This window comes from Ornithodoros turicata, chromosome 3 (assembly GCF_037126465.1).
Source record: "Ornithodoros turicata isolate Travis chromosome 3, ASM3712646v1, whole genome shotgun sequence".
NCBI lineage: Eukaryota > Metazoa > Arthropoda > Arachnida > Ixodida > Argasidae > Ornithodoros > Ornithodoros turicata.
The window spans coordinates 23,568,316-23,590,549 of record NC_088203.1 but is presented as its reverse complement, the minus strand read 5'-3'; the positions used below and the strand labels follow the sequence as shown (position 1 = coordinate 23,590,549).

The 22,234-nt window shown below is 47.2% G+C and overlaps 1 protein-coding gene across 1 annotated transcript; it reads left to right on the top strand.

Annotated features, from left to right (window-relative positions):
* The first annotated feature begins 206 nt into the window (after positions 1 to 206).
* On the top strand, positions 207 to 21,623 carry LOC135390054 (uncharacterized). Its single transcript, XM_064620068.1, has 5 exons — positions 207 to 317; positions 8,681 to 8,838; positions 11,316 to 11,432; positions 19,669 to 19,774; positions 20,982 to 21,623. Exons 1-4 carry the CDS (start codon positions 281 to 283, stop codon positions 19,747 to 19,749), a joined length of 393 nt encoding a protein of 130 aa, XP_064476138.1. The 5' UTR covers positions 207 to 280; the 3' UTR covers positions 19,750 to 19,774; positions 20,982 to 21,623.
* The last annotated feature ends 611 nt before the right edge of the window (positions 21,624 to 22,234 follow it).

The following is a 22,234-nucleotide window of genomic DNA, read 5'->3' as shown; positions in this document are numbered from 1 at the left end:
GAATTGTTTTTAATCCAATATGAACCAACCAGCCCAAACGCTTGCTCTGCTACTCATACTCTCTTACTCGCTAATTATGTTTCTGAGGTATATGCATATGTAACGGGAACAATTGAAATTGCCCTTCACTGCAATCTGTGTCCAACTTCGCAGATGGCACTGCAGAAACTGCTGCATCCGGAGCACGATCCGGAGTGATTAAACGCCACACTCGGTATGGTTACAGCACTCTAGAACGCAGCTTCCCAAGAATCCAGTACAATTTTGGAGACGTCGCAGAATGAAGGCAGTCTTAGTTGTATTTCATCTCCTGATATGTAAGCCCTTCCAAATATGCTTACGTCATTAGGTTAAGTTTGAACGTACCTTAAGCAAGTTAGCGTAGATTTATCTGCTACATGTGCGTATCTGATCCGCTACCCAATCAAAGACGACTAATGCTCTATTTCGATATATATATATATATATATATATTTCGAGCGATATGACATATATAGTATATTACATAAAGTGTATCAGCTGACCTCTTAGTTCTAAGATGAAGCATCGTATTGCAAACTTAGTTTTCTGTTGGTAAGTTTTGCGTTCGTATCAGTTCAAATTTTGACATCCACCTTTAAGAATAATTCGAAATCGCGAAATTGCTCCACTTCGGGTCTGCTCGCAACATGAAGGCCGCTACAGTCTAAGGACAGAAATTCACCACATTGATTGATTGATTGCGATATAAAAAATATCGAGATGTGAGACTTGGCACAGTTGGGTCAGGCTACTCGAGTACTTGTGAAGAGAAAAAGAGTAGAAAAAGCACCACGACAACACGCTCCTGGTCTATGGACGTTCATGTTTATTCCCTCGGTGGCGCCGGTATGACGGAGGCGCAGAGCGGGTATAATGTCACGGAGCTGGCACGAAGGCATATTAAAATTTGTTCAGATCCGCCTGCTATGTGTTTGGATGTCGCTCACATCCAAGGGAGCTCGCTTCGCTCGGAGTCCGGAGGGCGTGCTCATCAGATCCTTCCCACAATTCCTCAGCTAGGAGTTTGCGGCTATTTTGAAATTTTGAAATGATTTTCTCTAGACCGCCTCACCGCACGAATCAGATTCTGGAATTAGCCGTGATTATATTTTGCCCCTGGTGTAAACAATTTTTAAAAAATACTGGGATTGCAACACAAGTAATAGCTTCGATGGAACAGCGGCCTTCATGCAGAGTATGCATTTCTTCAGGCAACATTCCATGCTGTACATATTATGTAGAACACGGAATATGTACCATCGTCCTAGTGAGATAAACAGGTTATGTAAGAAAATGTGTCCGACCGCGGGACGCACGGATCCCGGACCTTTTATTATAAAATAATAAACAGCGCCCTGTGGCAACCGGAAGCAGACGACACAGCCAGAGACACTGCGCAAGCGCATTGTCCTTCTCGCTCGGTCGCGTATGGAATTTTCTTTTCTCCGCTGAGCTCTGGCTCTGCGCCGAGCGAATAAACATAAACGTCCTATAGCTCCCATGTTTTGGGACAAATCAGCTATTACAGTTCAATTCCGCAGCAAATGTAAAGACGTCTGTACTTGGCTTTGGCAGCTGCATGACTCCTCCGAGTCACAACATAGTGCTCCCGCATGTTTCGAACTGTTGCTTGCACAGTGATCATGTTGCGGAAGCACTCGTCGAAAACCAAGTATAGGGTAAAGTGGGGCTACTTGAAGACAGGGGCAAGTTGAGGACAGTTTTTTTTTTTTTGCGTGGCATTTTCTTATAATTTTTTTCTCGTCTGTTACACCAGGGTGAGCACAGTTGTTGTCTGGGCTTTGAAGTCACGTGTTGACGCTCCGCACGTGGCTTCTTAGAGAGACGTAAAACGCTGTTTTGCAGATGTGGTCGAGGTAAGAGGGACCTTTTTTTTGTCCCATCTGTAACTTTCGCGAGCATTGACTTTCAATTTGCTCACTTCTGCCCCTCGGCTAATAAAATATGACCTCACCGTTATTATGCTGCGTCACTGGCCTGTGTTTCCACGTGCACTTCTCGTCGCTGACCGTTTCGGCTGGCCGAAACAAAAGGCAAAATTTAAACCCGGCATTATTTTTTTGATGTCCTCAACTTATCCATAGGGTGGGGTAAGTTGATGAAAATATGTAGCCTGTCATTTTTGGCTCGTACGAAATAAATGTCTGGTTTAGCACCACAGTAATTTGTGGGTCACTTCTCAAAGGTTTGGGGATCCGTTAACAAATTATGGTACAATTTAGGCCATTATTCTGACTACTATTAACAAAATAGTGCAACTGTCTTCAACACAGACCAACGTAGCCTACTTCGACCACACGAGAAGTATCCCTGTTATAGGGACGGTCTCGTATAGATCAAGTGATTCCGATACTTAGCTGAAACTATATTCACGAGTGCTACAGAAATACGGTCGCGAAAGTTTTATCCGAAACAACAAAGGGTTTTCGAGAAATTTACAGAAATATGCCGTAATAGCAGACGACGGAAGTTGCAGCTGAGATTCACTCCCTCTCATGCAACGTCATGCGCGACATCGTTGTGGGTTTCACGGTGGAAGGTCGCCCATTGAGCGACTGAAGATCGAAACAGTTGTTTGCGATTGGAAGTTGTCATGCGGTACGCCGCAATGTCTGACAGAAAATTTAGCGATAGTGACGGGTCCCTGTCACTGAGCGGTGAAGATGTGTACATCGGCTCCGACCGATTGAATTACGGGAACGTCGATGATCCTTACGCTGCTGACCCTTTGCCACAACAACGATGGTTAGCCAGTAGAAGTTAGTGGAAGAGTCAGAACTGATCGACTTTGGGTCACACTCATCAATAAATGAGCTGCGTTTTTCGTGTACATGTTCAGCATGATCGTGACATGGCTTCTAAGTTGTATAAACGTTGCAGATGTGTGTGTGCGTGTGTGCGTGCGTGCGTGCGTGCGTACGTACGTGCGTGTGTGTGTGTGTGTGTGTGTGTGTGTGTGTGTGTGTGTGTGTGTGTGTGTGTGTGTGTGTGTGTGTGTGTGTGTGTGTGTGTGTGTGTGTGTGTGTGTGTGTGTGTGTGTGTGTGTGTGTGTGTGTGTGTGTGTGCGTGTGCGTGTGCGTGCGCGCGCGCCGCAGGAGGCTCGAGTACATATGCTGCGCATGGCTGTAGACAGGGTAGCGGCTGTTGTTGACGACGTTGGTGTACGCTGTATCAAGCAACATGTGCTGTCGGGAACGCCGGGAACTTTTAATCGTCAACGGCGGTGGGTATCGGTGATACAGCGGCCACTGAATCCGAACGATAACAGGTGTGTTGCGATTCTGAACTATAAACACCATTGTTGATAGAATGGCACATTTTCATTTGACCCAAGGAAAACATACGCGGGATTGACATGCATTTGCATTACTTCTGACATGTACATCAGAGATGCAGCGTATGGATGCTTTACAAACAGGATGTGGTGATATTTTGGTCCAAGGTATAGGCGCCAGACATCAGGATGTGTTGTGCGCACAATCCGCAACCTGTTCTCATCCATCACGTACACATGGTGTTGTCCTCCCTGAAGGGTGTTATAAGGTTTGTTTTTGTTGCGCAGCTGTTTATTTCTAAATAAAAATTTGTGTTTCAAGGTACTTTATGCAAAGTTTCAGGGCTTGGGCACTTCGTCATAAGCATACACAACTTGGATAGTCTACGAAGCTGCTGTCAGTATCCATTCCAGCAATCGGCAGGAGGTTGTCAACGTGATAAGCGGAGGCGTTACGTTTCTCAACGCGAACTCTTTTTCAGCCTTGTCGAACACTGTCCCAAGCAGCACAATGTACTGAAAGTCGAGTGCAACAGGGGTGGTCGGTATGTGTCTTATCAATGTTCTTTAGTTTCATGAGTCTGTTCAAGGCCGTCCACCTACCTGTCCACCCCTATTGCACTCGACTTTCAGTACATTGTGCTACTTGGGGTGCAGCTGGCAGGCAGCGCACGAGGGATGTCAAACACTTTGATGTGCGTCATGCATCTTGAACATGATGACACTGGCCATGAACACAATGGTGTGATATGAGCGAACATACATACATACATACGTCTTTATCTCCATCTTTCTGATGGAAATAAAGACGTATGTATGTATGTATGTATGTTCGCTCATATCACACCAGTGTCTTCATGAGCCCATACTGGGTCACATTTTGTTTCGGTGACAAAGGTTGCACACTAACATGTCCAGCACACTGAATATAAAAGATGTGGAAATGTTTTAAAATTTCAAAATATTAAAAAATACCTAGATGTGCATTACAGATGTGCAAGATGGAACAGCGGTTTGCAACTTGTTGACATGTCGTCTGCCTTATTTTTCCTCATGTTACACCGATGTGTTAATGAGCCCATACTGGCTCACGTTGTGATTCGATGCCAAGGGTTGCACACTCAGATGTCCAGCACGTTGAATATAAAGATGTGGAAATGTGTAAAATTTTTAAAATGTGAAAAAATGTGAAAAATACCTAGACGTGCACGACAAATGCGCAAGATGGAACAGCGGTTTCATCTTGTTGACATATCATCTGCCTTATTAGTGCTCATGGTACCCCGGTGCGTTCATGAGCCCATACTGGCTCACGTTTTGATTGGATGTCAGGGGTTGCACACTAAGATATCTAGCACGTGGAATATAAAAGATGTGGAAATGTTTACGCGGAAGCAAAGTGTTTAAGCGGAAGCAAAGCGGAACTTGTGATCAAAGGGCTGGACTTGACCAACGAAAATTATCCGACAGCCATCAATATTCTGAAGCAGCAATTTGGTAGCCGTCACCGTTTGATTTCCGAGCACATGAGTCATGACGTCGAGCTACCAAATGTGCGGTCCTCTGACGACGTAAGAAGACTGAGGCAACTCTACGACGTCTTGACTGTCCGGATGCGCAACCTCAAGAGCCTACAAGTGTCAGAGAGTTCCTACGGCATTGTGCTGATGACAGAGTTACTTCGGAAGCTTCCACCTGACCTCGAACTGGAGTATTATCGTCAGAGAAGTCCGAATACGAACGAATTGCCCGCTGCCGTGTCTGCTCCTCAAGATAGCAGTGAAGGTATTGCCGAGTCTGCTCCTCAGAATAGCAGTGAACGTAGGATTACCGACGAAGGTTCGAATCTATCATCTCTGATGACCTTCCTGCGTAAAGAAATTGAACACAGAGAATGCATGGTAAGAAGAAAAATGGATGGAAATTATGGTGCCGAAACCCGGAAACGGAAGCCTTCTGTACCTTCGGCTTCTGCCCTGACTACAGAGGCGGACTCCCCTGTTATCAAGTGTATTCTCTGCGACTCCTCCCAGCATCGTGCCGCAGATTGTAAGCTGCCCCTTACCCCTTAAGGAGAAACTTAGCAAGCTCAAGTGGTCCGGGTGCTGCTTCAAGTGCGGCAAACGACGACACCTCGCAAAGGACTGTAGGTCGGCTGCTCGTCTTTTCTGTTCCCGCTGCAAAGGGAAACATCTCACATCTCTCTGCTGCAAGAATATGGAAACTTCGAATGTTTCTTGCAGCGGCCCAAACTATGGCAAGCCCCTCAGGTGTCCTGTCCTCCTGTCGCTCTTCTTGAATCGACACCGCCAGTCACTTCTCAAGTCAACGTGTCGACAGTAAACACAAGTTCTATTGTACTGCTCCAAACAGCAAGGATTTGGCCACAGGGTCGGACTGGAGCACGCAAGAAGCTTCTCCGCATTTTATTAGATGGCGGCAGCCACCTTACCTTTACAAGGTGGGACACAAGTTACGATGCGGCGCTGAAGGATATGAAGATCTCGCCATATTTGCCCTTGGACGGTGTGCAAACACTGACTCACCATCTCGTAGAGTCAACGTGACCCTTCATTCCGCATTCTCGCAAAACAAGGTCGAGATTGAAGCCCTGGAATTTGAAGACTTCTGCATGGAAACGTTACCCGTTCCAGATAACGTTCTCCTCTCCCGTCTGCGTGCTGACAGCATGTCCGTTGCTGATGACCCGGCTCTTTCTCTAGACATTACTGGAGTCCCGTTGCTCATAGGAGCCGATTACTATTACAAGATTGCTACCGGCAACATGAAGAAGCTGCATGACGGACTCGTCGCCATTGAGACCATCTTTGGCTGGGTAATTCAAGGTCCACGTGCGCTCAACTCCTCATTGAAAACCTCTACTATGCGAATTCATGTGACCTACATTCAGATTGACGACATCAGCATTTCAAACAACATCTCGAACACCTCAGCATAAAGCAAGTAAATGAGCCATCATCTCAGGAAACCAATATGTCCTGAGATGATGGCTCATTTACTGCTTTATGTTGCTTGCGTTATGTCGGATAACCCTGTCCTGCAGCGCTTTCGTGAGACTACAGGCCTGACTGACAAACGATATGTTGTGCGCCTGCTTTGGGCAGACATGGACAGACTTGTCGTGTGTAGAGACATGGCAGACTTGGACAGACGACGCTTTGAATAGCGCCTCGGCGCTATAGGCCTCCGGCGCTAAAGTTTCTTGTCCCCCTTGCGGTGCACTTTTCTTATACCCTCCTCAGAGTTTTATTTCTGAAGCCTTACATGTATTTCACTTTTTCAACGACATCATTCCTGACGTCGTTGGTAAATTGAAATACATGTAAGGACCACAAAGGAAGCACAAAAAAGTCAATGCTTTGCTTTCAAAAAGAACATTAAAAAGTAGTCGAACTTTGCGAACCTCCGCGAACCTGTTGAAAAGTTCGAAGGGTCGTCGAACCATTCGAACCCCCAGGTTCGACATCGAACTTCGCGGTTCGAAAAAGGTTCGCGACATCCCTAGTTTTAGCCTCCTAATAGCTGCGTCGACCTCCTCGTGGGACACCGCAATACAAGAAAGGTGATAAGACGCGTTCCACGCAGAGCTCGAATTTGTGTGGTATACTGGCTGTGCGTTACTGTGCTTATATACTGAAGAAAAATGTGTAGCGAAGAGCTGAGACTTCCAGGTTGTATCAGATGAAACAACAACAACTTTATTACAAGATGATGACTGACGAGTTTCAGCCCCAGGGGCGATACTATACCCCATTGCTGGTGCTGGTGCGGGGAATGAAATAATGAGCTCCTATTCACAATAAGGATCGAAGTCCTGTGGTATCCAGAAAGGTGAAGGGAGCTTTGACGGCAGACCATTGGTGGGCTGCACGTGGCTAGGGACCAAGCGATTTTTCGATAGAGAGGGGTCGAGAGTCTAGCCCGTTAAGGGATCCGGGGAGTACGGTTCGGGAAGGTTAGTAGTGTGAACAATGGAGAAGAATCTGCTCCAGATCTTCTACAGCACCGCAGTGACTGCAGTGGGGAGAGTCAACTTGCCTGAAGCGGTAACGTCACTGTGCTATGAAAGCCACACCGAGGCGAATTCGGTGAACTATAATGCGGCATCTTGACGAAAGATATGCATGTCGAGGCATGCGGAAACCGAGCGCTGGGAAGATATGTATGTTCTTGCTTTTGGAAAGACGCGCGTGTTTCCAAAATTGTTTAGGATTACCCTTAAGAAACATTTCGATAGATTAAATGCGGTTAGCATAGTCACCTGATAATAATAGTAATAATAATAGGGGTAGGTTTACTGGTAAGTATAAGCCTTCCATAGCGGCGACATGCCACACTTCGAATAATCTCGACAAGCGGGGGACGAAAGTTTCCGACACACGCCTTTGGAATCAGTGCTTACCTCCCACATATTAACACTGACCTCAGCTGGGAGCTATACGGGTAGTTTCGAATTCGGCACACGAGCCAAATTGCGGCATCGTCGTCGTTCGCAATATATCCGATCACGGAACACCGTTGCGCACACTCACTGAGTGACAGCAACCTATATACAATTAAAGGAGTTCTACAGAGGGACGTATCCTTCTGCGGATATCATTTAATGGTATATAGGCTGCTGTGTTTCCTGTAGGGAGATTCCCATTAGCGGGTCTTATTTGCTGAATAGTTTTTTCTGCTGTAATTGTTACATCATGTCTGCAATTAAAATATCTGCATCAATCTTGTATGATCTTCACAGAAGTTTCCTCTACCACGGCCACTTGCGCGCGTCGCTTCTCCTCCGGCCTGCCGCCAGCGCCAGAATTCCTGTGACGGCGGAGTTTCGTTTTGGAGCCGCGGAGGGCGCCACGCACCGCGGACGAGCAGACGATATAGGGCACCCAGGACGCGCCGTGCTTGTGCCCCGGAGCCTCGTTTACGTTTTCTCTGCGTTCCTTTTTTGTTGTTGTTGTTTAGACTTTTCTGGTAGCGATATCGTGCATGTCCAGCACATGGTAGAGGAGGCGTGCCGATTGCGCTCATGCATGATAGTACCTCTCATGAGCATATGTCTAAGTCAACGAGTGCATGCTTTTTTGTACGTATACAGCACGGACCATTAGTTATTATCGTACAAAAAACGAAATCACACACGCCAAAAAGAGCGTTCCAATTAGGATTACACAGAAATTATAGTTGTCATTTCATATGCTTTGAAGCGCTGCGCGCAAGTGGCCGTACTTCTACTGTAACGCGCATTGTCTGCAATGTTGCCCGTACAAAAGGACGCTATTGCAGGATTCACAGCACCAGTAGTAGGGAAATGCAAACTGCATATTTTGTGTGCTGTTATTTTCACAGTATGCGTCCTCCACGATTGCGTCACGGGCTCCTATGGAACATGCACGGACATTGACGGCTGGCCATACGAGCTACCACCAGCCAGCTATGGCAGAGATAGCGACGGCTGTGCAAGGACTACAAAAAAATCACACCATGGTTCACCAGTAAGGATTCAAGTAAGTTTGGCAACCTGATTCCACATGCTAGGAGGCAGCCTATTTAAAGCTGAGGATGAATCTTTATTCAGCCATCCAGTGCAGTGCATGACGGTCTGCGTAAGGTCATGATTATACACCAAACCTTACCTAATCTAACGTGATAAAAAATTCTAACTGGCGACATACTCGCCAGGGGATTGTGGGATTTTCAGCAGTTGCCTTCTGGAAACCTTTGCCGTCATTTATGGTGTCTTTGGACAATTTTTAATTGAAGGAAATTAATTTTGTTCAATTAAACTTTGAAAATTGCCATGGCACCCCACTTTTTTTACAGAAATATGAAGTAATGCACGGATATCCACAGGTCCAACAAAAACTATGCACATTATCGCAACAGAAATCGTCGAAAAAAATAGTAAAACTATGCTTTACTCCCGCCTGCTCGATTGCCGCAAAGAACCTCGCACGGAAGATACTCGGAGAGGAAGAAGTGTTCCCGCCTCTTTTTTGTACCGTTCTTTCTCCTGCCTTTGCCTTCATGCTGGTGACAACCGTCTATCAGAAAGAAAGTAAAACGAATGAAAAGGGGACACTTCCCCCTCTAGACGCACATTTCGCGCGCGGTTCTTTGAGCGAATCAAGCAGGTGGGGCTAAAGCGTAGTTTTTACTAATTTTTTCGACTGTTTCTGTTGCGGTACTATGCGTAGTTGTTGTTGGGTGTGCGGTTATCCGTGGAGGACTTCATATTTCTCTAAAAAAAGGAGGGGGGCTCGCTTGGCAATTGTCAAGTTGCAATTACAAAAATAAATTTCCAGCAATTAAAAACTGTCGAAAGCCTTCCTCAATGGTGGCAAAACTTTCCAGAAGGTGATTGCAAAAGTCCTACAATCCTCCGTGGTGTACGTCGCCAGTTAGAATGTTTTATAACTTTAGGTGTTACACTGTAACACACCGTATATACGTAGAATGCAAAAGCAGTATACAGGCTAGCAGTAGAAGTAGCAGCGGGGTTCTGGTGGGTTGTTGTTCATCTGTCTGCCTGCTTGATGACGTCATGCTGTCAAGATTAAGATTGACAATTCAGAAGCTGGATGAAGATTCTCTTAGTGACGTTGCCGATTACAGTCGCAAACGTTGTGTGAAATTACATGCGACGTCAAGCTTAGACCAATCGAGTGAAAAAATCCGATGAGAAGGCTACCTACTCGAGATCGGTTACACTCTAAAAGTTGCTTTAAGCAGATGGCTTTGACCTTTCAGCTACCAATGGTCGCAGGTCATGGCGTGCCGCAGGTTTTTTGACTATAGCATGCGTGTGATCGGTGCTAAATACGGCATCCGAAGGAAGTGCTGCGTAGTTGGTTGCGGCTTGTCAATCTTAAATGATGAAGAACAGAAAAGTATAAGAGATCACTCTGTGACCTAAATCAGTGTTGCAAGAATCAAATATCAAGCCGCCACTTAATATAGAACGTAAATTCAAAAATCACGCCGTAGTTGACTGATAGAACTTTCTGTTCTAAACCATTACGAGCGACGGAATTAATTTATCATCTGCTCGGTTCTTCTGTTTAGACCCACACGTTTCACCGCCGTGGAGGGCAACTTCTTATAGCCCCTTCTCTCCTCCCTGTCTCTATCTCCTCCTTCTGTCAGGACTCTCGACATTCCAACATGCATTTTGAAGAGGCACTAAAATGCCAAACTTTCTCATAGTGGAAGGAACGATGCCGTTATCTTGGCACCAACGCAAGGGGAATGGGATTCACATCGGTGGCGTGGTTCTCGATTTAAGAGAAAGAGCAATTTAATCTTTCTCGTTCCCTCTCCTTTTCAAGAGACGCAACAATGCGGGGACGAATTTGATTGGTCTGTTCAAACCATCTCCCGCGATGACTGGACTTCTTGAGAAGGAGAGGGAAAGCGAAAGCATCAGCTGCATTTCTTTTTTCTATCGATCATAAATCACGAAGGACGCAACACACGAATCTCGTTCCCTTTGCGTTGGTGTCAAGGTCACGTCATCATTCGTTATGCGGAAACACGCCACCGCTTCGGGATTGAAACGGCGTCCTGATGGGTGTACGCTTGGATTGTCTGCAGTCACCACGACTATTACAAGGTAATTAAAGAGGTGCACCAAATCAGAAATATTTGAATGGCTGTGATGTGATGATGAGTAGGTAGAAGAGATTGGATAACATTTTATTTGCTCCCATTGTACTCTACCTTCTCCAGAATATGATATCAGAATTTATTTTTTCGGGGTGCACAGTTACAGCGTCCTTCTCAAGTGCACTGTAAATATATATATATAGTTATTATAAGAGCTTCGCATTCTGTTGTATAAGTGACACATTACAGAATTCTTTTGAAAAGCAAAAAAAATAAATAAATAAATAAATAAATAAACAGTACATCTCATCTTTGTTTCGCTTTATGCATATGTTACGATCTGCTCTGCAACTCCGTTCTTAAGGAATATTCATTGCAGGGGCAACTTGTAGTCAAAGCCTATCTTAAGCACTGCAGCTACACGTGTGCAATGCCCTATCTTCCAAAATCACAGAAGTGGCAAAAACGGAATGAACCCGAGGGGGCGGACTGCGTGGTAAGAACTTTCGTGACGAGCACATCTTAGTAATCGCAGTGGATGTACACGCAAGACGTGTCCGCCTATTTCAGTGTCGATATGCTGCACGCGTCTGAGGTTATTTTGACATGCACCTGAAATATCTAACACACGGGGCTCGAAGCAATGTTTACCTCTCCCACGACCTGGATCGAACCAGCGATTTTCAGCTATAAGGAAGATAACACGTTACCGGTTGAGCTACCGAGGACTGCGCAAATCTTCGCCTTTGCAGTTGCCAAAGCTACAAGAGAGACGTTTCATTGTACGAGATAAAGACATGTTTCACAGAAATTTCACATGACGATACAGCGCCTTTTCCGTGCCATTCATACACCTGTTACGCAAATGCCTCTTGTGGTTGCATTGTCATGAGTAAGTCCCGGATTTATAGAGTCAGTCCTATAAATCCATAGGGGGTTCATGCAAAACGAATATTTTTAGAATGCGTTCTAAATGATATTCTAAAATCTCTCTACGCATACCACTCACAAAAACGTCAAAATTCCATGTTTCGTGTCTCATATAATTGCATATTTGGGCATATTGCTTCTGGTCGTCATACAGTCTGACAGTTGCATAGTTTTCCGCATTTTTCGGAGCGATGTGTTTGCAAATTATGTCATACTTCGACGCTTTCCCTAACGGCTGCCGTTCCCTTTGTTTTCATACTGCTCACAGGTTATTTCAACAGCCAGGTTGTCCGCCCAAAGCCCATGTTCTTGCTACACGTCTAAGCTACTGCAATTATTTTAGGCTCATTCGTACTTCGTAACAGTGGATTCGGGTAGCACCACTAGCACCCAGAACCAAGTTCTCAAAAGAGAGCTCGCGACAGCGAGTTCAACTTGTGCTTGATGAAAAAAGGGAATCAAAGTATTGCAGTCTGTGGGTGCCGTTCTCAGAGCCAATAAACATCACAACAAAGAGCTGTCTGCACACAGCGTAGATCACCTATACCTAGGACTAATTCACCGGAGTAACATCCAGCGGCACAGAGCATATTTTCGTGGTACATGGCTTTCTTAACTGGGAAAGCAAGAAGTTGTTAATCGCCCCATGTAAAAATGCATGTGCAAGTGCGTGTGCACACTTTTGAAAACGTACGTATATGGCTGTGGTGGCATATAGCAATGATCAAGGAAGAATATGTGAGTATGGACGCGTGAACGTGCGTTCCAACTGCCAATAAGGAACATGCGTTTTCATTTGTAGAACGCTTTTTAGACAATCTACGTATTTAAGCAGTTCCAAGGCACACAAAAGCTCCTGCAGCGAAATTCCGTGCATCATATTTCTGCATATTTCTTGATCTTCTCTATTTCTTGATATATTTCTAGTTTGACGTTTTGCGCAGCATATTTGCATACATATTGCATACATAAAATCGCGGGCCCTAATCATGAGCATACACAGCAGCGAGATGACTTTCTCCATAGCGACATTTGGATCCCGATCTATAATCCGCACAAATCAAAAGAACAAATTGACAAATTTCACGAAGTGCGCACTGACACCCTTTGCCGTTAATGACCAGGGAGGGGCTTTATGAGCCATGGAAGGCACTTGGAACACACATTTTTCACCGCTTTGTATGAACATACTACGTTGAGGAACTGTCACACAGAATATTTCCCTTGGGAAGCGCGAATTTCCTGAGAAGGGTAGTACAAAACGCTGGCAGTGTCGTCAATCCCGCCAAGATTCTTTTCGCTTGTTTATTGCCTGTCAGACGCCTGCGAGTTTGAATGCCCAGTCGAAAGCGTGAAGGGCGGCGCAAAATACAACTGCAACAAGAAGAACAAAAAAAAAAAGAAAAAGAAACACGCCTCACGATGGGTGATTGATATTACGTACACTCTGAGAACAGAACTTCACCACATAGCATGCTCTTAGCCAATCACCATCCCGATTGCCATCGTTCTGCCCCCTGATTGGCTAAAAGCGGTAGGTCTACGCTTTTTTGGGACACTTGTGCAGCTATGTTAATTGTCACAAAATGGCGTACGCCCCGCGCTTTCCACAAATTGGGGGTGCTCAATATCATTCTGTGCAATGGTTGGCCCTCACCGTGCTACGTGGTGAAGTTATATGTTTAGAGTGTGTACGGGATGTTTCACCTACACTCTTAAAAATGAGCTTCACCGCATAGCACGCTCCTAGCCAACCATGATCCCGAATGATATCGTTCTCCACCCTGATGTGTTGCAAACGGGAGACGTACGCATTTTCGGACCACACTCTAAAAACCGAACTTCACCTCATAGCACGCTTTGCGCCAACCATTGCCACGAATGATAGGGTTATAGCTTTTGATTCGAGGAGAGAGGGAGGCGTACGCCTTTTTGTGTCAATTATCATATATCCTAATTGACACAAAAAGGCGTACGCCCCCCTCTCTCTTCGAATCAGAAGCGATAACCCTATCGTTTGTGGCAATGGTTGGCGCAGAGCGTGCTATGCGATGAAGTTTAGTTTTTAGAGTGCATTATGTGATGGTTGGCTAGGAGCGTGCTATGCAGTGAAGCTCATTTTTAAGAGGTCCTGGTGACGGCTGTGCTGTCTAGTGTGTCTGTGGTTTTTCTTGGGTTTCCCACAGACGTTGACAAGCATATGTCGGCACAGTTCCTATAGAAGTCGGCCCAGGACCCACGTTCCCCCAGGGCGTTAGTCCTGACGCTGCCCACCTCTGTGAGGCCGACAACGGCGGCTTTTCAGCAATACTACACTCTTAAAAATGAACTTCACCACATAGCACTCTCCTAGCCAACCATCATCCCGAATGACAACGTTCTCGCCCCTGATTTGTTGAAAACGGGAGGGGGAGCCTATTTTGTGCCGTGCATAATTGGCACAAAATAGGCTCCTCCTCCCGTTTTCAGCAAATCAGGGGCGCGAACGTTGTCATTCAGGATGATGGTTGGCTAGGAGAGTGCTATGTGGTGAAGTTCATTTTTAAGAGTGTAGACTCTTAAAAATGAACTTCACCACATAGCATGCTCCTAGCCAACCATCATCCCGAGTGACATCGTTCTCTCCCCTGATTTGTTGATAACGGGAGGCGTACGCCTTTTTGTGACACTTATGTTAATTGTCACAAAAAGGCGGACGCCTCCCGTTTTCAACAAATCAGGGGGAGAACGATGTCACTCGGGATGATGGTTGCCTAGGAGCGTGCTATGTGGTGAAGTGTAGTGTAGTGTAGTCCAATGCGACAACTGCCTCCGATACGGTCACGTGGCTGCTTGCTGCAGCCGGCGAAAAATGTGTCCAAACTGCGGTACCTGCCACGAGAACCCAGTGTGTCCAGAATCCGAACCGACTTGCGCTAATTGCCGAGGAAAGCATTCTGCCTCGTCCAGGGACTGCCCGTTGTTTAAGGAGCAAAGGCGCATCGCAAGGGAACGCTCACGCTCCAACAGCAGCTATAGAGAGGCAAAAGCCAAAGTCCGCCATGCAAAGCGGTCGAGTAAGCCAAAGACATACAGGCGTGGAATGTCCCCGTCCAAGCCAGGAAACCCAGGTGCCCGTCTGCCATCTAAAAGCCCCCACGCGTCTCCTCAGCAAGTCATCTGGGCGGACACTGACTTCCCCCCGCTGGAGCCCACAGTGGTCTCGGTGACGGAAGAGAGCCTGCCCCCACAGATACGTAAACGGAAGACTACGGGCCCTCCCACTTCCCCACGACCCCCAGCCATCTCCTCGCCTGCTTACCAAAAGGCGTTAAACCGGCCACAGGGTACAGATCTGCCCTTGGTCATCATTCAGCTACTCTTTGCTGCGTTGAAGGCCATTGTCTCAGCCGTCCCCGGATGTACCGTTCTAGCTGAAATCCAATGGATCCTACATCTGGAAACCGTGATTGCGCCCCTGCTCGTGTCTGCCAACCAGAGCTAAGTGCATCGTCACAACAACCCAACAATCGTTCTACATAGCAATTATGCCTGACAGAAGGAACACGAGGGTGTTCCTCCCCCACATCCTTCAATGGAACGCCAGAAGTCCCTCCCATAAACAAGCCGACCTTAAGCTCCTCCTGCGGAAGTCCGACTTCGACGTGCTGGCGATCCAAGAGAGTCTTTCCCGACCATCGTTCAAGATATCGCCATTTGTATCCTACCACGCCAAGGGCCACCAGGCCGACGGCATTCCGCGGGCTTCTCTTTTCGTCAAGCGGTCCATTGCCCAGGCAGAGATCAACTTGTCTGGGCTCTGCTCGTCAACCGAAGAATATGTTGGGTGTTCCCTGAAGTCTGGATCCAGATCGGTGTCGGTGGTTTCAGTGTACCACTGGGGCCAAGCCCAACCCTGTGTCGACACCCTAAAAGCGCTGCGTCTTGCCTGCCCTGGCCCTCTCATCATATGCGGGGACTTCAATGCGAGCCACAGTCTCTGGGGCAGTAGGAAAAACTGTAGAAGAGGGAATGCCCTTGCCGATTACCTTTCTACCAGCGACCTTGTGGTGCTTAACACTGGCTCGCCCACCTACATGAGACCTCCGCGCTACGTAAATGCCCTTGATCTCACCCTGGTTTCTCCTGATGTCACCCTAAAGTGGGAAGCCGAAGCGGACACATGGGGCTCGGACCATTTTCCTATTCTCTTTTCCCCGCCATGTCGGAGTAGCGAAGCCAGGAGAACGAAAATTGTCACAAACTGGGCAAAATTTAGGCAGGGACTGACTGCAGCCACCACAGACAACTTGCTTGATGGTATTCAGAACTCCCTGGCGAACAGCTCAAAAACAATTTCGTATCCGGCCCGTAGACCTCCACCTGATCTTCATTATCTAAGTCTCCGCGCGGCACGTAGACGGGCACAAAGGAGGGCTCTGAGGACAGGTCTTCAAGCAGACTGGATCTCCTATAAGCGTGTCTCGGCTGCCCACAGACGATATAGCTTGAAGTTACGGCGGACTCAGTGGCGACAGTTCAGCGGGTCCCTCACTGCCCATACGCCGACCACTAGAGTCTGGAGCACCTTGAAAGCTATTGAAGGCCTTCCCGAACCCGTAAACCCGCTCGTCACGCTATCGGTCGCGTCTCGACGTGATCCGAAGGTCATAGCTGAAGACTTTGCCAGGGAATTAGCGCAGACCGCCAGTTCCAGTGATTGCCGCCCCACACTTCGCCAGTCACTCACCGACCCTTCTCCGGTGGACGACGATATCACCATGTCGGAACTGAAATACGCCATTCGTAGCCTCAAACGACGGAGCGCGGCTGGCCCAGATGGAATCCCCAATCAGGCACTGAAGAATCTGGGTGAAGAGCAGCTGGAGGCTCTCCTTCATCTCTACAATTCTGTCTGGACCTCTAGGGCCATACCGCCTGACTGGAAGCATGCTAGGGTGATTCCAGTCCTCAAGAAGGGTAGACCCCCCTCGCAGTTGTCCTCCTACCGTCCTATTGCTCTAACCTCATGTGTCGGCAAGCTATTGGGACGGATAATTCACAAGAGGCTGTGTTGGGTCCTGGAGCGCGACAATCACTTCCCCGAACACATTACAGCTTTTCGGAAGGGTTGGTCTGCATCTGACGCCATCGCTGAAGTGACTACATCGCTCAAAGAGGCAAGGGAGTCAAATGCATTTGCCCTCGCTCTGTTCCTTGATGTAAAGCAGGCCTACGACTCTGTCACTCACGCAGCATGTTTGGCTGCGATACAAGGTGCTTGTATCGAGGGCCGCCTGCTGAGATACCTCTGGGACTTTCTCTCTGCCCGTACGTTCGATGTGTGCGTCAATGGGCGCATGAGCTCAAAGAAAAAGTTCGAACGTGGGGTCCCACAGGGCAGTGTTCTCTCTCCTACTCTATTCAACCTGATCATGGCCGGTGTCCACCGCAGGATTCGCCCATCTCCGTATACCCTTCAGCTTACCATCTACGCGGACGATATCTGCCTCCGCGTTGTGGGAGACAACAAGGAGAAGCTTCGTGACACCGCCGAAATTGCATTGAACGGCCTCAGTGCGGCTCTTCTTGGAAGGGGACTTGTCGCATCTCCAGAAAAATCTCAATGCTTGGTTTGCATTCCCCGCCGAAAGTACGTGGGCAAGGGTTTCCCTAATCTCTCCATCAACAGCACCCCCATCCCAAGATGTGTGGTTTGTCGTTACCTTGGTGTCACCATTGACAGCTCTTTACGCTGGTCTAGGCTAGTAAGCCAAACGGTGTGTAAAGGCAAGAAGACTCTTAATTTACTCCGAAGGATCAGTGGCAAATCATGGGGCTGCAGTTCAAGTTCGCTGCTCACGCTACACAAAGCCCTCATTCTCTCGCGTATCCTGTACGTGTCGCCGTACGTGGATCTGGGACCTTCACAATGGCAGGCTCTTGAGCGGCTCCATCGGGCAGGGATAAGAACGGCGCTTGGAATACCCAGCTTTTCTGGAATTACCCAGACCTACCTGGAAGCCAAGGAAAAGCCTGTCAGTATCCACTCCGAGCTTAGGGGGCTCCGCCACTTAGACAACTTGGCCACGTCCAGAAGCAAGCACTCTCTTTTCTCTGCCCTCGTAAAAAGGTCACACACGTCTCTCGGCCGCTTAGCCAGCGTATACGCTACTAGTGCCCTGGCCCACAGTGAGCGATCGCCTCAACATCCTGCTGGGTTACCTTCAGTGCCATGGCGAGAGTTTGTACCGGGTGTAACGCTCGACGTTCCGGGCCTTCATAAAAAGAGGGAATGTAGCCCCCTGGTCGCTAGAACGGCGGCTGAGAACCTCATAACTGACGTCTACCACTCACATACTCTGGTATTCACTGATGGCTCTACTGACGTTCGTACCAAAAGTGCCACGTGTGCCTTCCACATCCCGTCAGTGAACGTGTCCTGGCAAGGGAGATCATCGCGTTACCCGATATCCTCCACGACTGCTGAGCTCCTGGCTCTCCTGCATGCAGCTGCTGCGGTCCAGGTACGAGGGTTTGCCAGAGCAGTCCTACTCACAGACTCGAGAAGCGCCCTATGGGACGTGATGAACCCCATGTGTGACAACATCTTAGCGCGAAGCATCAGAAGATCGTGCGCCCAACATAAACAAGCTGGAGGCGATATCGCCTTCCAATGGATACTGTCCCACGTCGGTGTCGGCGGCAACGAAAGGGCGGACCAGCTGGCGTCCTCGGCACACCTGGGCTGCAGCAATGTTTTGCCAACTCCGGACGACGCCGACAGGCAGATGTCTGTTCAGCTCCTTGTTGAACAGCGCCACCCTGGAATACGGGACATCATGCATCATAATCGCCCTCCTCTTCCCACGCAAAATCTTCCTCGAAGCATCCAGACCATGCTCCATAGGCTCCGCACTGGGTGCGCGTTCACCAATTCTCAGCTGTTCAAGATAGGCTCTAGGGGTGACGCCTGCTGTGGCAACTGTCAACAACGCGAAACAATCGACACATCCTGCGAGACTGCCGAGCATACCATTCTGCGCGCGAAACACATCTCCCTCGCTCCACCTCGGGCTCGCTAGCAGACATCCTCTACCCCGCTGGTTCTTCTGCCGAACGTTCCGCCAAAGCAAGAAACCTCATTCTCTTCCTGCTGAAGACAGGCCTTGCTGATCGACCCATCTAATACTGTACTCTCCCCGATGAACTCGTGCACCTCACCGCCATCCCCATCCTTCAACCTCCTCTATCCTCCATCCGTCCGTCCTTCCTTTGTGTTTTGTTTTGCTATGCGTTTTCCTTTTTTTTTTTTTTTGGTTATAGTCGTGACGACGCCCACTTCTGTGTGGCAAAACAACGGCGAGCCTATCCTGCCATCACCCCCCCCCCCTCATTTTTAAGAGTGTATCCCCACCCCGACCCATTCTTAAGAGTGATGAGCTTGTCAAACGTGTAAAATAGGCAGGAAGCTCGTGAAGCTTCTTACAACTTTTTCTCCCAGGTCTCCCTTGAAGTATTTGTAGTGAATAAAAACTTGATTTATTCGTTGGTTAATGTCCTACTAACATTCTTTATAATCTCGATGCATCGAAATCACTGTCATGGGTTTTCACCGGGAACTTAGCGATGCACTGCTGCTTCACACGCCCCTCATTACGCGTGCGCGGACTTTTTAGTGGAGGAGGAGAGACGGAAAAAGAATGTGTGGTTTGCACAACATCACCGAATCGGTACACTTGTGCGAACACCTAACCACTAACACTCAAGCTCAAATAAAATCATTTGTGTTTCTAATCTTAGGCCTTGCGATGACCTTTCAGAGAGGGCCTTACAAGAAGTCCCATAAGGAACGTGGAATGAGTTATGGCTACGGACACTGTCATGGCGAGGAGTGTTATTAATATCCATATGGATTTCTTCATTGAAGTGAGTATGAAAAGAAATATTTTATCACGCAACTAATCCGGTGTTACCAGCTTCGTGACAGTTTAAGGCGCCATTTTCGTCATTCTAAAAGCGTACATCTAGTCACGCATCAATGTTGATGGTTGATGTACAAAGAAGGAGATCGCTACGGCGAAGCTGGATGCTATATTATTGGAATGCAATAATAAACAAGAATATAAACGACGTTCAATAAAACTCCAACACCTCTATGCCAACTCCCTGCGGTCTCCAGGACACATCCTGTGCAAAGGTACAGATTGAGTGTCTAGCGGAGGATGTGTACAGAGTATGTGGCCTCTCACGTGGATTGCCTGCCGCTCTTTCTGTGCGTAGTTCATATTTCGGGTGATTTGCATCGCAAAATTCAGCGATGGATATTTTAACAACGTTTTAGAGTTTTTTAAACGTGGAATGACTTTCAACTAGGAGCATCTCCTCTACTGTTATGTCGCTTTTACGCGGACCCTCCTAATTAAACAGGTAATGATAAGACGGTAGACACCAGCATGAAGGTTAAAGCGGGGGAAAGAAAGGTAAAACAAGAGGCGGGGACACTTCATACTCTAAATGCACATGTCGCGCGCGCTTCTTTGCGAAAATCAAGTAGGCGGGACTAAAGCTTAATGTTCACTAATTTTTTTTTACTGTTTCTGTTGCGATACTGTGCATAGTTTTTGTTGGGTCTGTGGTTATCCGTGGAGGACTTCATATTCTTGTAAAAAAAAGTGAAGTTCTCTCGGCCATTTTCAAAGTACAATTGAAAAAACAAATTTCCCTGAATTAAAAATTTTCCAAAAGCCGTCTTAAATGTCGGCAAAAGTTTCTAGAAGGTAATTGCCGAAAGTCCCACGATCCTCCGGCGAGTGCGTCACCAGTTTATCATACTAGGTGAAACACCCTGTATTTCCACTTTAAAGGGTAAAGGCTGATTCACAATACAGCGTTTTACGGTTCCATACGTCGTCTTACGTGTACTTTCGTTCCTTCCTGAATGATGTTCCGTTGCAATCGTTCGCTGTCAGCGGACGTAACACGCAAGCGCAACCGTAAACGCAAGAGCGCGAATCAGGCACTGTTACAACTGAAACAGGCGCTTTTAGTGTGAAATCCCAGGCATCATTTTGCTTTCAAAGGAGCCTTGAGCTGGAGAAGACATTTTGATAACTGATATTTCGTCTCTTTTCAGCTACTGGGACGGGTTCCACACAGTTTTCTCACTTCTGACCACGGTTTCTGGTATCACGTGTTGAAGCACTCTTCCAAGCAAATACACATGCTCATTATAAGCATATCTATGTTATTAGGCATGTACATTCTGCTCTCTTCCCAAGCCAGCGTGGGCTCGTTACGCAGGATGGCTGCCTCGTCTTGCACAGCATAAAACACAACCATCCACCAGCCACTATACTCCATGCTGTAGTTTCATTCTCCTTTGCTCGACCACGATGACATGGCAATATGCCTACACGTATGGTTTAAGAAATTTACGGCGACAAATATGTGTGAGGATCAGTCGTGGCAAGTGAATAGTAACACAATGACTTGATGCATGCTGTAAACAAAGCACCCAGAAGCTGAAGGCTGGGCACAGAATAAATACATTCCAGCCTACATGTGACAATAGGTCACATGGGACTCTTCAAACTGGCTATCTACTTCCATGTGAAGACGGACGCAAAGAAGCCGACCCACGTGGGACGGAACTACAGCTTCTCGTACAGCATGGTAGCTACGTGTAATGTTAACACATTTCCGCATTGCGGCCTTCATGCACAGTCATTGGTCGGTTATTTGTTGGAACGAAATAAATCGCTGCTGGTGCTGTTGATATGCACGTACTGAGTTTCTTTAGAAGAGGATGTACCTTCTGGTCTTTCGGATGCAAACCTACATCAGAATCTTTGAACAGAAGGGACCAGGAGAAACTTCTCATTTATCAGGAGTTCCATTTACCCAGGGAATCTGGTGTAGGATATTAGACGCTGTCTTAGATTGCTTATAGAAGTGCACAAGTTGTAAACAACTCTTGTGCGCATTGCTGTTGCTGACATAGTTTATAGAAAGAGGAAATATTATTAAGATATACAGTCTTCGTTAGTGACATCTCGGAATCGCTTTGACTCTGGGTTATTTCTCACGATGCATCTTTATGAGCACAACTGGCGGACAAACCGGATTATTTCAGTGAGCAACCGCCACGTGACGCACTTATAATGAACTCTCCCTCGAAACCAGGGTGTAGAACCGAAACGTTTTTCGTTCCGGTTTTCGTTCCGGTTCTATCAGAAACGGTCCGGTACCGGTTCTGCTCCGGAGCAAAAAAAATAACGGTTCATATCGGTTTTAACCGGTTCCGCTTCTGGTGGACATATTCATTCCCAGAAAAAAAATCAATGCTGCAAAATGTAAACCCGTTTATATGCATACATCGTATTTAAT